The sequence below is a fragment of the Aedes aegypti genome, chromosome 3 (assembly GCF_002204515.2).
Source record: "Aedes aegypti strain LVP_AGWG chromosome 3, AaegL5.0 Primary Assembly, whole genome shotgun sequence".
NCBI lineage: Eukaryota > Metazoa > Arthropoda > Insecta > Diptera > Culicidae > Aedes > Aedes aegypti.
The window spans coordinates 400,370,547-400,387,979 of NC_035109.1; the positions used below are offsets into that span (position 1 = coordinate 400,370,547).

At 39.0% G+C, this 17,433-nt stretch overlaps 1 protein-coding gene across 1 annotated transcript in view; it reads left to right on the forward strand.

The window, feature by feature from the left end:
* Positions 1 to 17,433, forward strand: part of LOC5576325 (cyclic AMP response element-binding protein A) — a 334,313-nt gene that overhangs the window by 256,625 nt on the left and 60,255 nt on the right. The window contains exon 2 of the mRNA XM_021855221.1: positions 10,171 to 10,402. Coding sequence (XP_021710913.1) covers positions 10,171 to 10,402 — 232 coding nt within the window. The remainder of the gene's footprint in view (positions 1 to 10,170; positions 10,403 to 17,433) is intronic.

Below are 17,433 nucleotides of genomic sequence, written 5' to 3' on the forward strand. Positions count from 1 at the left end.
GACAAAATTTTGCAGCCGATAATGTACCAGCTGTTTAACACTTTACAGTCCCAGAGAGATTCTTGACAATCCCTAAGGCATCTTGAAGATGGAGAAAGCTGGTATGCATGATTTATTCAGTTAATAATCACTCTAGTACTCTTCGGGGACAAATGTCAGGAGATCTCCGAGTGGTTGATAGTGAATCATCCATCGTCGGAAACGAGGTACGGAACTATCTGTGTTGTGACGGTCGTTGCCACCTGGACAACTCCTCCATTGCTACGTGACATCTCCGCGACAGCCTTATACCGCTTTTAATCTTTCAAACAACGAAGGACGAAGGATTCTGCTACGACCAACCGGGAACCAGAGAAGACAACTGTCATCCGATGTCAGTGCTTCGATACTGTAGTAAAACATGGCTAGACTTCTTTTTTCAACAAAATATTCCAGAAATGTCTCCTCTATTCTCCACTTTCGCAGTTCAAGTTTTCTTCTTACTTCAAATGTACTAATTGTAACAGTAAAGGTCGTTCGAATACAATTGAGTACTTCTGAGTAGGTCTTGTTGAACACATTTGATTGTGACGATAGCCAAAGCTTAGCGTTTTTCTGCAGGTGTTTGAAAATTATAAGTTTCATAACTTCTTCATCAACCTTCAACGCTTTTCTTGCCTGCTCTACGGTATTGATTAAAAAAATCACATCTTCATTTGGTGATCCCCACGGCAAGAAAGCCATCCAACTTGATGGCATGCGTTTTAGCTTGGTTTAATCCAACTTCAATATTACAGCTTCCATCGAAATGCGTACGTTCTCCTCTAATTTGATTATTCGAATTACTTGATTCTGCGATCATCGTATCGGATTCATTGATGGCATCTTGGAAAGGAAGACCACTTCCGAGATTCTCTGGTGCTTGATTTTCCGACCTCAAACGGCTTCGCAGGAACATTTTTCGTATCCCACTTCTGATATTTGTAGTAAAACACTTGTTATCAGTTTCAGAGTTTATTCGGGAATGATGTCTGGTCAGTAGAATGTCAATGATTATCCTAAGTCATAGTCTACTATGATTGGGAGTAGCTTAGTATCTGATTATTATAATTAACAATAGAACATACTATAGATACCAAGGTATTTAGATACCTCCCTTCTATGTGTCAGAATGTTGAATCCGCCATTTTGAAATACCAGGTGACAGCTGGCGAGTTTGTTTTGGTTTGAAGGTGCTAACTCAAGACGTACCTCCAAACATTTTTCACAGCCACACTCCGTCTCGTTTCGTTCGGCTTTTAATTTCACTAGTCATAGAATAAATGTAGCTTCCTAGTAGCTTTTCCTCACTTTAATGAATAAAACACTTTAATTTTAGATCCTCTAAAACACACGAAGAAGGTAGGATTTGTTTTCTGTGGTAAACAATCCCCAACATTCCCATAGAAACGATACATGAAAACAAACTCGCCAGGTAGTCAGCTCGCCAGCTGTCACTTTCACCTCCCCTGTAGCTGACTTCACTTCGCACCCACTGACTGCTTAGATCACTGAACCTCCCTTCAATCAATCTTGATAGATACTATAGATACAATACAGTGAAGGTATTGTGATTTGACATGTTTTGCTCAAATAATTGGATATGAAATATTTTTCCATGATGTGCGATGTGAGAATGATACACGCGATCGTATGAAGTTTGATTGTGAAGCTATTTGAATAATGATTTCTTTTATAAAATTTGTCTCATAGGAATTCACTGGAATGCACCATGAAAGGACAAACATACATCCATTAAAAGAACGGTGAGGATGTAACGATTTTTACAGGAAAATTTTAAATGAGTCGTGATTTTAGATGAATACGTTAAAATTAAATATGTATTTCACTATTTCATCAGCACACTTCAGCTCTTTTCCTTTGTGCTTTTCTAATGATACACTTGCCTTTTAGATAATAGTAATCATTTTAACAATTCAAAAACGATTACAAACTAATGATCGAATACACCGATCACATCAGTCACTCTTAACCAAATCAAACCCTGATTCTTGTTTGCCTCTCGGGCTCGGCTTAGCACTTTCTTCTTGTTCCTTACCGCACTCTCAGACTCCATCAATTTAAATAAAAGTAAATTTCGCATACCGTCAGCGACTGCCCGATGACGACCGCCGTCATTGTCATCATCGAGACCTCCCCTTGTCGTACAAACTTTCTTGCGATGCTTACTATAAAAATAGAGTTCTGTCGAATTGTCAGCAATTTTGTTAAAGATTATATGGAAATTACTATGGGGAAATTTTAAAAAATGTGTCAAACGCGTTGATAATTTAATACAAATACAACATTTTTATCTCACAGTGAAAACTCATTCTTCGAATCATATAAAAAAAGTTATTGAAGAGAGCAATATAATTCGAATGATGGGGAAGAGATACCGTCGTTGGGGGTGACAATGTGTCAAAAAGGCATATGTACCATTTGTTTATTGAATAACTATTGCAATTTAGCTCCAATAAACTTCAAATTTTGTGTGTATGTACTTTGATGGTATATTAACAACTGTTCAAAAAATTATTGAAAAATATTTATTCACAGCGGCACTACAAGTGAATGAAAAATGACCCAATCTCACCCCATAGAGGGGGTGACATTGGGTCACTGGAATTGAAATAACTTGTTTTTGAGAATATTATTGCAAAACCATTCACAGCTGAAAAATATTGATGAAACACGATGCAAACAAGACGAAAAGATATCAAAGATGTTTCACAAGTATGATAAACCCACTTAAAATAACTATTATACCAAACAATTGAAGAGCTATGAGAAAATATATGAGATCCAACATTTATCGTCAAGTTTACATAAATATTCCTGTTTTGTTTCCCTCAAATTATCTTCAAAGTCTCATCCCCATTGCCATAAAGCCTATTCAGTTTTCCCAGAGGTGTACTGAAACAGTGATTATTTTAAACCTTCGCAAATAGTTATATTACGGTGCGACATTACTCGATCAATACATTTCAGGCAGATGTTGACCTTATAATCCCGGTATTTCAGCGATCCAACTCATTCGTACTTTCATGAGATGTTTCTATTATATGAAAACACTAATAAATAATTAAATAAAAAAAATCCATTTGATAAAATTTTACAATGGTGCTGCGCACGAAACACAGTTGCTGGTTTGAGAAGTTGTCAAAATGCGTTGCATTGTTATTCAATGCACGGAATCCTCAAGTAGACTTGTTTGATGTTCAGAGATGCTGTATTTAGAAAGAATAAACACATCTAAATGAGGAATGAGAACACCCGGCACCGTAAAATGTCAAAAAAGTGGTCTTGCGATTTCATTTACTATCGTTCTTGCTTGACCCAATCTCACCCCCATTTTCAATCTTTTAGACATCGTACCGAAAAAAATGAAATTTTTGTGAAAAAATCAATTTGATACCGGAAAACACTTGTGAAGTGTAATGAAAGGACTTTCAACATTCTACTAATACAACGATAGAGGTTAAAGTACATGCGTTATACTTTGCACAGGAGAAATTTTATGATGTAAATTTTATCTAGTTTCAACATACAAGTTTATTGATATAGTAAACAAAAACTACTTATTCTGAAAATGTATATTGTGATGAATAATGTGTAATAATGTGTTCCCTAACATACGAGTGATTAATTCTAGTGATATCAGCGATATTAGCTGAAATATTTCATAAATCATAATTTTCCGTTATGACCCAATCTCACCCCCTATACCCATTGTCACCCCCATCGACGGTATCCATAGATTGATTTGCTGTTGTTTAGCTCCATGAGGAATTAAAGTCCAGTTTACTGCTGCAAAAATCTAAAAAAAAAACTTGAGGTATAAGGTTTGATAATTCATACTAGCGTTAACAAGCATATGATAGTTCTATCGGTGTTAGAAGTATTATGTAATGTTTTCCATATAAATTGTCATATTTTTCTTTGGACTACCTTAATATCCTAGAAAAAAGGCTAAAAATTTAACAGAACTTTATTTTCATCATAAGGATTGTAGTGAAGATATAGGAGAAGTTGTTTCAAACTATTTTTCTTGCAATTTTTAACCACCCTAGTGAAAACACATTTATTCAAATTTTCGGAATGGCTAGTGCACGGTTCCTCGAGTCTCGGCAGTAACTATAAACCGTAATGAAAGATACACGCACACACTCGGTATGCATGCCCCACCTTACCGGAGAACTTTTTGGGACTCACCAGCAGCTGGTTCAACGACTCGAGAACAATTCGTCATTGCGCCGTCATCGCAAAGTTTTCCCCACCCTCTCAGCTACTCCGACAGCCAAGAAGGAGGATCGACCAAATGGCAATGATTTTTATTGACAACCCCATCATGTATCATCCTCCCATGCGGTCAATCGAACCGATCGACGATGATCGTGTGTGATCTTACCCATTCACTCCGAGAATTCAGTACACTTTCCCTGTGATGTGGTGGCCCGACAAAACGGAAGAAATAAGGTTATAATAAATATTATACAGAATGTGTTTCTTTGATATGATTGTTTATATTACCAGGTATATCGTTATTAGTTAAAATGGCAAAACATATAACAAAATTTTGCAGCAAATAAAACAACAATATAACAAGCTCTATTATAATTATAACAAAATTATAGCACAATTTATTCCAAGGATATTCCAAAATGGCAAAATTATTGCAAATTTTGCATAAAATGTGTAACAAACAAAGCCATATTATAACAAAATTATAGCAAATTTCGACATTGTTAACTGCTGTTTAAAATTGTATTATAATCTAGTCATGAGATTCTGGTCGGAGGAATCGATCGCGTCAATGATCTTATCAAAAAACGCCGAAAGTTCATTCCGATCGAAGGTATCCCCGCCAAGAAGGGAACACATAACGGAATTCGGCTCATATTTTACGATTCTTCTTCATGTTTTTTTCTTGTCGTTTGTATTCGATGGAGGCAATTTTTTTTTCTGTTAAAGACACGACAAGCCGAGAACAAGTTTCGACTGATTTGGCTGTCGAATGCGTGTTGTGATGCTGAGGAACGCGATCGCGCAACTCCTTCTACCGCGTTTCAGGAACAGGTTCTTCGCTTCGGCAGGATTTCGGATCAACTTTTGACACTTTCGCGCACTTTCTTCCACGCAGACCCGGCCAGACACGCATTGGGAGATTGATTTTTTCATATATTTTTTGTTCGAATGGTACGCAGCTTTAGGAAAGTGATCGGGATTTCGACGCGGCCGCGACGAAAGACGGGACTCATTAATTATTCGAAAGGGAATCAATTTTGACATGGTTTCAGTTTTTTTTTCTGCCGCTTCACAGCACAAATCGAAATATTTTACCCGAAAAGTGGATTTAAATTAGCTGTTACAAGTGGTACATTTCAAGGGTTTGGCACGTACATGTATTTGCGTTCTGCCCCGAGGGTCTTTCCGCGTGCTACACTTCAGATCAGGAGTGTACTCTTATAACGTGAGAATCAACTTCGGGAGAATTCGTAAGGTAGCTCTGTGCGATGGTATCGTGGATTCAGGTCATTGGTGCACTTTTACTGGTTTTGATTTTGATTGTTCAAAGAAGTCATGAATGTGTTGTCATTATTCATGCACCCACGGCAGCGGCGGTAGAATATTTATAGCACCTCGGAACAATTGAAAGAACCGCCACACCGACAAAGGGACGCTTCCTTTCTAATCGTGCAACATAACGAGCACCGGCTGCGATCGGCGTGTTGCTACACAGCAAAAATAATAAATATCGGTTGACGTAATTTTGGCTATGTTTCAATAATCTATCGAAGGTAAATTCGATCACATCCATTTTACAGTATGCCGCTCATAACGTAATCGGTTTCGACCTCCCGCAGTTGCTAATCCGTTAGTGCAAGAACAGCTGTTCTCACTCAGGTATCCAATAGACGCTACTGATCCTGACCGTACCATGATCTATGTATAAATTACTGGTGCTCTTCAACATATTATGAAACAAATAATCAAACTAGTAATGCAAGGTCACACTTTTTTCATGGAGGGACATTTGACGGTTTCTTGCTTTGAGAAGCCAAGAGTCCTCTGTTCCACAAGACAACGCTCATAGTTTGTATGGACAAGATTATCGGTCGAAATGGATCCGTAAACGTTGTATATAATTTAAATGAATACGTGAGCATAAAACAAAGCGCTAAATACTTCTTTTCGTACCGCAAACGCGAACGCGGACAAATAACGGATCAAGAAATCGATTTCCAACTTTAGCAAATTGAACTCCTTCTCTCAGGCGTGGTGCAATGACCGAGAGTATAGAACGCGGCTCTACCTCGCAAAGCCGAGGTTCAAATCCATTGAATGTACTGTTATGCAGCTAAAACGATAAGATGTTTACCATTTATTTTTGCTTGAGTTGCGTGACGGGTGAAGGTGCTGTAGTTATCGCCATTCCAAACATAGCCTACTGCGCTGCATGGCAAACTTAATTTGAAATGGTGCCACGTGCGTAAACTGCCATCATCTATCATCACAGTTGGCGTCGTCGTCGTCGTCGCAGTCGCGTTTGGAGAAGATGAAAAGAATCGATAGATTGATGTGGAAAGGCTCTCGATGTTTTATTCAAGTGCAAAATCGAGTCACTTTCAATCGGTCGAAAATAATGGCTCCCAAGGTGGCGGAATGACATCATCCCACGATTGATTTTGTTATCCCTCATCTCCGTTCACTTTTTTTTTGTCTCTTGTTAGCCTGTATCGGCAAAAACCTATTGATGAATCCATCGATGTGTGTTGAATGACTTACGCAAGAAAAGGAGAATGATATTGTGAGTGAAATTTTAAGGTGTCGATCATGCGCGGAACTGACATGAATGGTCATATAGCCATAGTATATAAAACTTTCCTAGTGGTTTCAGAACAATCGTGTTTCAATTTTGATTGATTTATTGCAATTTATGGCTCTTAGTTTTCTTCTTCTTCTTCTTGGCATTCGGTTCTCACTGAGACAGACTTCGAGGGAAATTTTCTACATCCCTTTTAATCATTGAAGACAATCGTTTATAGTAAGAACATGACTGAAATAGCTGGAAGATATTTAGTAGTGAGAGTAAAGTAATCACTTTCTATATAAAAATAGAATAAAATGAGCTCACCAGTATATTGAGAGAAATTTTTGTTTCCAAATATAGACATGATCATGATATAAAAAAGAATCAACCAATTTACGTTAGTATCTCATAGTCTCATCAAAAAGCTTATTACTTAAATTCATATTTTCATCCAATTCTACACCTTTGCAATTGAACCATCCACCTATGAAGATCACTTAATCTTCTGTTAGACATACATTTAAACTTCCATAACTGTTACGGAAGAAATACCTTCCTAAAGGTACGAAATCTCACGCAAAAAAAAACCAACTCATTAACATTGCAGCCCTGCCCCGGCCAGACATAAATTAGGGAGATTAGCGTAGGCTCGGCGTGCTCTTTTCGCGTTGTCGCCTCACAAAGCCTGTCAGTCTGAGAAAAATGAAGGCGTTTCTCTTGGTTGCCACTTTTGGCACTGATAGCGCTTGTCAACATTCACTCATGAAGCCAAGTCTCGCACCCGAGGGCTTGAACGGGCACATGTAAACTACTTTCCCCGCCGCCGTATGCAGCTCGGCAAGCTTTCGGAAGCAATTTTCCAAGATAATTTGAAGTAATAACTCCACTTTTACGACTGTTTGCCCAATCCACAGTTGTGGCATGACGACACTTTACGGCTCAATTCACGTGTGCTGATTGTTCAAAACTTGCGTCCCCATCGGGTCGTGTCGTAAAATCCGCCTTTTCGAGGCCGGGGATCGGAATTGGGAACGGGTGATCACCGTTCGCTGCATACCGATCGAGTGTCAATTGAAATTACACGACTCTGCGAAGGAACCCTCTGCGAGAATTAAGCCATCTATCCACATATGCTCGGTCAATTAGAAAACGATATAAATTAGGCGTTTGGGAGAATTTATTATCCACGTTGCCCGACAAGAACCATTCACCGAAAGGCCGTTTGATTTCGGTTTAACGATCGGGTCTTTTCTTCTCCGGTTCGTTAATTTATGGCTTATGTAAATTGTGGCTCGATTGTTCCCGCTGGACACACTGTGATTGCTGAATGGGCACGACGCGGATTATGCAAATCTGATTGGGCGTTGGAGATTGGCCCTTTTGCGTATGTGCATTTCCAATTGCGGTAAGGGATAGCTGTTCACACGAATTGGTCAACATATTGCGGTTTTGAATGAGAGTTGGTAAAAACTGTGTTTATTACTTTCCAAATTCCAATTATGGTAATAATCTAGCCAAACAGGTCATTTCCGTCATTTGTTGCACTTAGTTCAAATATCGGAATGTTTGTACGAAAATAGCGCCAAGCTCTCTCATTATATTACGGAACACTTGAACCAACTTGTCACAAACAAGCATCAATTCGAAACAAAATTTGCATTTTTCGATGAATGATGCATGCCCTGAAGTCGTTGCCACAATCAGTCAGCTAACCAACAGAAACATGTGATTCCCCGGAGCGAAGAATCAATGATGGGGAAGTCAAAGCTCATCTTCTTCATCGCAGCAACCTGTTGCTATGCGTTCGGATTCCTCTGTCTGCTTGGTTACGTGACGTACTCGATTGTTTGTTTTTTGTTTTACGTTTTTTTTTCTTCAAACCGGACAGGTTTGAGAAAAGATGTCATTCGAATGGGCCCGGAGCCACAGGACTTGATCGATTTATTTTAGATGCGAGCATGCAACAGACCAACAGGCTCCACCTTCGTGACTACTGGAGGAAACAGGTAGAACAACTTTCATTTTTAAAAAACCTGATATCCCTTTGCCTTATTATTTGCTTTTATCACTCTCTGTTGGTTGCGAACTGAACCGTTTTTTGTTTGTTTCGGGGTTCATCCTTTGCTCCTGGTTGCTCTCTTTTACACCCTTCCTGTTACTCCTGTGTACTTCATGCAGTTTTGTTTTCAGTTTAAATTGGACAAAATATAAAAAAAACAAAAATAAAAAAAAAAATCACGAAATTTACAAAACTTACAAAATTTACAAGATTTGCCGTTTTATAATTCTTTTCTGTCGGCAATACAAAAAATCACCTATGACAAAGAAAGACCCTGCAAATCATACATATCTGATAGTCGCCCTCTGATGCTCCGAGCTGCGACGGTCGGTCGAGTCCTTAGGTCAAAACGAGAGAAAAACGATTATCGTAATTATTTAGTATTTTACGATTATGATTATTAAAAAGGTACATAACAATCTTATTAATCGAAAACGAAAAAAAAATTAACTCCGGCGGCGGGCCAAGGGCTGTTGCTTGTCGTTCTTTCTCCGTCGTCGTTGCCCACGATCTGCTTTATTTACTCTTTGGTCTTTGGTTGCGGCCTTTTTCTTTGCTCATTGCCGCCGCCGCCGCCAGATCTCGCAACGGAGGCTTTTGTGATAAACGATTTTGACCAAAATCGGCGACCGGAGAGTTCGGAAAATGTTTTTTCCCACTAATGGGAGTATGCGGCTGTCTCCCACCTTGTAATATGTAATTATCGGGTTTTGTTGCCTTATTGTTGCATTTTTGTTTTGCTTCAGTTCTCACATCCGTGGAAAGTGGGAAACGAAAGCAACACTGCTGGAGTGTAATCGAAGCAGGCGTTATGAAACAGATTTTGAATCGCAGCAGCCAAAACTGGGTAATGCCCCTGTCATGGGAACCTGATTGCACCTGACCGGCTTAATTCCGAAGCATAATCCCCTGGGGAAAATTTGGGTCAAACCCATTCTACGGTCGCACGTCATTTTATTCAAGTCTCGTACCAACTCTGGGTCCGGCCGTATCATTACGAATTCCGGAACCCAAACTGGTTGACACAGGTAGCACATTCCTCCTCACTTTACGCCTGCTTCGTTTCTCCGTGGAGTCATCAGATTAATCCGAAGATTTATGCGATCGAAGCAGGCTTCGAGTAGAACCCTGCTCACGATCCCTTTGTCGCTGCCCGAAGGTGACACCTATCGGGAACATAAATAAACATAAATTCAACTGATACCGTAATTAATTTCCTAATCGTATGCTAATTTGCTCACCTGTTCCATTTTATTTCCTCCCGTTTTTCCCCCCTCAGACCATGCAAGACACACTCAAAATGTCCAGCTACGCAGATATGCCGGACTGGATGGATCGGGACCCGAAGCTGCCGCCAGTGATTCTCAACGACAAACTGATGACGGACGCGATCATCGGAACCGGCGGCCTTCCCATCAAGACAGAGCACTCCTACAGTCTGAACTCCGATGGCGATTCGATATCGGACACCCTGCCCGAATCGCCACACAGTTTGCAGAACAAAATGGACGGTGAGTCGGTTTTCGCAATATCTATAAAGACAAAACTCCGAGAGCGGAAATTTATTTATGCTAAAAGTTTTGGGTCGTAAAAATGGATAAAAATAGCTATCGGAATTCGAGATTTTTGCGTAGGATTTTGGAGCTTTTGCTAACGCTCTGTTTACTCATTGATGTAGAAACTCGTTTAAACGAGATCAAATAAAATATTCGTCGCTTTCTATATTAGCCGGGAAGAGATATTTGTCCTTGAACGACAGTGTTCCTCAACTTTTGTGATGGAGTCGAACGAAAGTTTGGCTAATCATGCACAGAATATGATCATTATTCATCTGAATATGATTGTGATACATATCAGTCTTAAGCAAATTTTGAAGTTTTATTTTGCAATTATACGGGAATTAATATGAAAACAATCAACCTTTTGTGTTGAATCTTGTAACTTTTCATTAAACAAGTTCTTTAACACTTTTTCTATTCCTAGATTTTAATTTCAAAGCAACACTGCTTTTTTGTGGTAAAACATAGTAGCCTGAATAACTTTGATTTAATCTTCCCGTCAGGAGCTTCATTGTAGCCACGGTATACTATATTAAGAAGGTGATATATTCCGAAAACTGACAGCTACTTGACGACGTCATTCCTATCCCCCTTGAACAAATTTGCGAAAAAAAATGATCTAGTGGTCCGGAAGGTATATGGTACGATAGGAGTGACGTCACATATTTACAATCAAACTTGATATTTACATCAGTAAAAATCCTGCCTTGTTCATTTTTATGACGTGATTGTAGCCTACCGAGCAGTTTACAATCATGAACATTAACAGTTTACAAACCAAAATGGGGTCTTCTGCAAGATCGCATGTCTAAATCCACCAAATTCGGAAATGCTGACCACGATTGGCGCCATTCTTTACTTCCTCACTTGAATCATAAAGCCTGGGCTAGAGGCTGCTTCGATTTATTCCTATTCCTTATCCAAGTGAGCCGCACAGCAATCATAATTGCGATCCACTGTCTTTTCTGAACAGGAAAACAAGAAACAAGCGGATGCATTGCACAATCCGCTAATGAAATTCTCCGTAATACGTAACCATACATTTGGCGTCACTTCACAACCTGTGTCAATATTATGTCCATTTTGCGCCAAACGCGTTCGACTAACAATCGTCAGTCGGGAAGAACCGCGCATACAATCGATTTGTTAACAGAGAGTCTCCAAATCTTCCATAAACGATGAACCCGAAGCCGAAACTTGTTTCCTTTCACCCCGAAAAGCTCAGTTCCCTTCTTCCACGCTGCGTGGACGTGACTCCGAGAGTTGGAGACAAAAGCTCCCGAAATATTTGAACAAATGTGTATCCCACAGGCGGCCTCCTCCCTTCGAACAAACTATTCTAGCCTTTCAATTGGGTCTCATCTCAAAGGCGACCTACGATTAATAATCAGGTTTTGTATCTTTTGTATCGCTTGGGCAACGAAACCAGTCGCGCTCTGCTCAATCGGAGGTCTTGGGCGTTAAACCAATGAAGGTTGATTCGGACCTGTTTTCGGTGAATGAAATGTTAATGGCAGAGATGATGTTTTTCCTTTTGTCCAATAACGAGATGTCATGATAGGTTTCTGGGTGGATTCCTACGTCGAAGTAGGCTGCAGGAAATGTAAAGGTTAGGAACTAACTGTGCAGCAGCCAGACGTCGATGGATTCTCACAGCCTACTTCGCGTTGCGTAACCGCTAATGATGCTAATGATGAACCGACGGCCAGGGGGACGATAGATAACCGCTCGTTAAATGACAAAGTAAAGATCAACTAATCAGCGCGCGCGCTCGGTTTTCCATGGCGAGCGAAAGTTTAAGGCCATCTCTAGTGAGGCGCAAAGCGCGCCAAGTGTCAAGCGGATTGATCCTTACAAACGGACTGCGGACAAAGGGTATGCGATATGTATGTTTTTCTTGAAGATATGAAATGGAACGATACACTGAACTTCTAGCGTTGTTGATGACGAAACGAAACAAAATATGGCAATGCTTCGTTAAACTCGATACGAAATCCATAATCCAAAAAAGTTGAAATTCAGCGTGACATAATTTGTGTACTATCCCTTACAGAAGATATGTCGATCGTACTAATTACGATTTTCTCAAATTTCGTTGATTGCATAGATTTGAATTGATTTTTATTTGTTCGTGATTTTGTCTCATACCGCTATACGTCAGTGATAATTGTAAATTTCAATTTTCACTACCGAAAATATTCATTCTTTGTCGAACCTAGTAAAAACTCCTTCGAAAATGTTTTAAAGAATTTACGAGGAATATTCCTTGTGATTGTTGATTTCATAAGAACTCCTTAACCCGTTTTTACTTAGTTCCTCTTGGGATTTACACAGAGCGTTATTTCCGGAATGGGATCATTTCCTGAAGTTTCTTTAAGTTTTATGAATTCAGATCACCAAGCAAGGACCTTTATACAAAACTTTCAGAGAGTTCACAGTTTTCTCAACTTTGTCTTTGAGGCTCTTTCTAAAGTTTTTTTTTTGCTTTAAAAATTAATCACAAAAGAATATCCAGGATTTCCTGTTAAAAAAACATTAATTGATTCTTCCTGGTGTTACTCTGAGGCAGTGTTTCCCAACCTGTGGTCCACGGATCCCAAGGGAACCGTGACGACCACCTCTCCCCCTCCGCAAAGCCATTTTAATAAGAAGTGATTTTTGGTAAAAACTGTAAGCAAGAAATAGCAATGATTATTAATTTACCGCAAATAGCCGAAGGATTTTCAATATATTTTAATAAATTTATATTCTAATCACCACTCAAAATTGTCAAATTCAATAAGAAGTGTCCGTCAATGTTTTTTCTAAAAAATTGCGCTGTTCTAATTTCATCCCTCCGATTACATTCTTTCTTTTCTGAAAGTGTCGTTTTTTTTGTTGGTTTTTGATTCCAGGACATTTCCCGTGCTTCTTCTGAGATTCTTGGAAAACATTCAGAAGAAATTCTTGATGTTTTCCCGGCAAGATTTTTGAACGATTCTTCATAAGACCATAACCAATTTTTCATAAGATATTTCATCGATTTTTTTTTGCGAATAATGTTAAGTGCATTTTCGAGAAAACTTTTTTGAATTTTATATAATATTCCTCCAAGATCTGTTTTCGGAATTCTTTCGGGAAAGCTTCGGATTTTCTACAGAGAATTTTCAAGCGATTTCTTCTGGTATTCCTTCAGAGATGCGTCTAGATAATCAAGGATTCTTGCAGAGAACCTTCAAAGCTGCACTATTTTAATTTTGTGGAGGGATTATTAGAGTATGTTAATGTTCAATTAGTGGTTTTCATACCTTCAAGGCAAGCATGGGAAACATTCACTCGAATATTGCATTTCTCTCGCTCACATCCACAAGCGGTCAAGAGCGAGATTTCCGTTTCTCCAACCAAGCTGAGTGTTTCAATTTCCAATGCGCTTTCTTCTTGTTCGCCGAGCGACAAGTTAGACAAAAACGGCAACAGAATGATTCACTACCGACTCCTTGTACCGAAGGCATCCGATTGCTGTAGCGAATGATTCTTTACATTCCGATTCTGCACGAGTGGCATTCGTATTTGAGAGCTGAAGAGCGTTCACTGACCGGTAATACACAAGGCGAAATAGGCCAGGGGAAGTGGTTCACCTAGAGTGAATTTCTGTCAAAGAAAAAGTAGATTTTGTATGAGATTTGACAGAAAAATGAATGACAAGTTCATCCACTTCTCCTGGCCTATGTTTCAGTGAACGCAAAATCTGTGCATTTCGCAGGAAGCTTTCAGTGATCGAATGGCGAACGCGTTCTTTCGTGTCTCCAATTGAAGAGAGGATAGGTGCTCTCTCCGCTCATTATATCTTTTCATTTTCGGTTTATCTCAATCGTTTACGATACGTCGGGATTGCGCTCACCCTAGTAGCGTTCGGCAGTCATTGAACATTCGGTGGCTGCAGATACTTTGCAGATATTTTATCGGTAGCGTTCGGGTGAGTGAGTGAATTTTCCCATGCTTGCTTCAAGGTTTCCTCCAAGAATTGCTCCAGGAGTAGCACTAGGACAATGTTTTTCAAGGAAATCTCAATATATTTATCTAGAGATTTCATTAGAATTTTTTCCGAGGATTTCTCTAAGCAAACATACAAATATATCCCCAAGTAGTCCTCTCAAGATTCTTCCAGGAATTATTCCGGAAATTTCTTCCAGGATTCTTCCCCAGATCACTCCAGGGATTTAACCAGGTGTTCCACAACTCACAAATTCCTCAAGAACTGTGAGCTTCAAGGAGTGTGGGTTCGATTCTTGAAATTCTTTCAAGCATTCTCCTATGAATTTCTGCAGGAGTTTATTCAGAAATCATCCTTAGAACTACTTCAAGGATTATTTTGGGAAAATCTCTACACAAAAATTTTCTGGATTACTCTGGAGAAATTTTAAGGGGAATCCCTGAAAGATTGCCTGATAAAATCCTTTGAAAAAATCATGTAGAGATTTCCTGGATGCATGCCTGAGAGAACTTCAAAAGTATACTTTTGAGGAGTCCCTACAGGAATTCATGAAGTTATTTCTTGTAGAATTCCTAGATGAATTTCTCCAGGAGAATTTCTAGACCAATCCCGGAATGAATCTCAGGAATAACTCGTCGAACAATCTCGAGAATAGTATCAGAGAATATTCTGGAGTTATCCTCGAAGAAATTGTTGCATTGTAACTTGGAGAAAGCCTTAAAGATATCTCTGCATAATTCCCTGTAGAAATATTCCTGGAGGAATGCTTAGAAGCGACCTCGTAAGGAAACAGAAAGTTTTGCTCTGATATGATTTTATGATATCACCAGTTAGCATATATACCGTTAGCAGTTAAAATTACAAAAATTCTATCAAAATTTACACCAAACATATATGAATAGGGGCCCAGATAGCCGTAGCGGTAAACGCGCAGCTATTCAGCATGACCAAGCTGAGGGTCGTGGGTTCGAATCCCACCGGTCGAGGATCTTTTCGGGTTGGAAATTTTCTCGACTTCCCAGGGCATAGAGTATCTTCGTACCTGCCACACGATATACACATGCAAAAATGGTCATTGGCATAGTTAAGCTCTCAGTTAATAAGCTGAGGAGCAGGCTCTGTCCCAGTGGGGACGTAACGCCAGAAAAAGAAAGAAGAAGAAATATGAAACATAACAATTCGTATTAAAATTGTAGAAAAATGATTACAAAACGTGTTACAGATATGTCACAACATAACAACATTATTGCAAATTTTGTTCATAACTTTAAATGCAATGTCAAAAATATAACAAATGTTGTTGTTGCGACCGCTTAGAGAGTATTTCAGTGGAACTGGCGACACTGCCATCTGCAAGTCGATTACTCGATTGTGCTTTAATTTATAGGTAGTGTGAAGGAATCGGTAGGAGAGTAAGTGTCTCTGGAAGTGACGATTGTAAAACTATCATGTAAGCTACTTAATTGTAATATGAATGAAAAGAAATGAATTTAAATAAAATATTGCAGCATTGAAGCTGACGTTACATATGCGTATGCTCTAGTTATGTGTTTGATCGAATAAGAGACGACTTCTCCCAATAGTTGTAATAAATCTGTTACAAAAAATGTAACAAGTTAAGAACAAAACCATCTTGTTAGCAAAATTATATCAATTTCTGTTATTCTCAACAGCTTTTGTTACAATATGTAATAAATAATCTTGTTATGTGATTCTGGTCGGGTGTCTAAAAGAAATTTTGGAATAATGTCAGGAGGACTCCCAGACGTAATCTCTGGAAAAGGGGAACCGCTTGTGGAATCTCTGGAGAAATCGCTGTAAGGATTACAGTAGAGATTATGGTACCTATTTTGTAAATCTAGCAGATTTATGTGACTCGTCTGTAGTCACTGTCGATCAAAGTAAGCATGCATATTTCAGCTCTCACCCGTCGACTGCAATGGGGCTCTGCACTGTTTTGATTCTGTATTAGCTTTTGACGTTTACTGGCCTTGTTGTTTACTAAATTGATAAAGGAGTGAAAGAGCGAGACTGATTTCTATGCAGAGCCCCATAGTAATCCTGTCACATAGAGAGACAACTGTCGATAAATTGTGACAGAGTCGTGTCGAGTGGATTTTTTGGTCGACAGTGATTCCAGTCGAGTCGTTTTTTATCGACGCGGCTTATAAAATAGACCTCTATGTTAGATCTTGTGGCTCCTGCACATAAGGCTACAGCAGGTGCACAATAACTCTATCTTTAAATGTATGAGTATCTCTCTTACTCTATGGTCCCTTCAATATCCAGTTATGGAGAGTTGACTGTATATATTTTTTAATTTGACCGTAACGGAAACGATATTCGAGTATGCTAATTCTATGTTTGGGAGACCAAGTGGTAAACGCGCAGCTTTTCAGCTAGAGACCAAACTTAGGGCATGGATTCGAATACCTCCGGTGGAGGAAATCATCTGGGTTGTAAGTTTTTCTCGACTTCCCAGGCATAAACTATCTTCGTGCTTGCCAAACGATATAAAGTGCAAGAATGGTCGAATGACAAAGTTCTCCGTTAATAACTGTGGAAGTACTCATAAGAGCTGAAAAGCAGGCTGTGTTCCAGTAGGGACGAAACGCCAGATGACATGATGTTGATTACATGTGGGTGAAAATCGTGTATTTTTAACAGTCGCACGATGGATCTATATGATGGTCTGAAAATGTCCATATCACACCCTAGCGGAACATATCTCGGAATACTCCGACCAAATCTAAATATTGGTCATCTTGGTGCTCTTGTAAATCGTAATGAAAAACAATGAAATTTGACCCCTCGTTATATACAGTATTGGACAAAACATTTGCAACTTTTTCGATTTTCCATACAAAATGACCAACTTTGGTAAGCTAGATCTCAGTTGTTTATGGACCGATTTGAATGAAATTTTCACAGAACATCAGATATAACTCGAATTTTAACATATATTTTTGTATATTTTTTTCCAATCACGAGTTTGTAAGTTATAACGGTT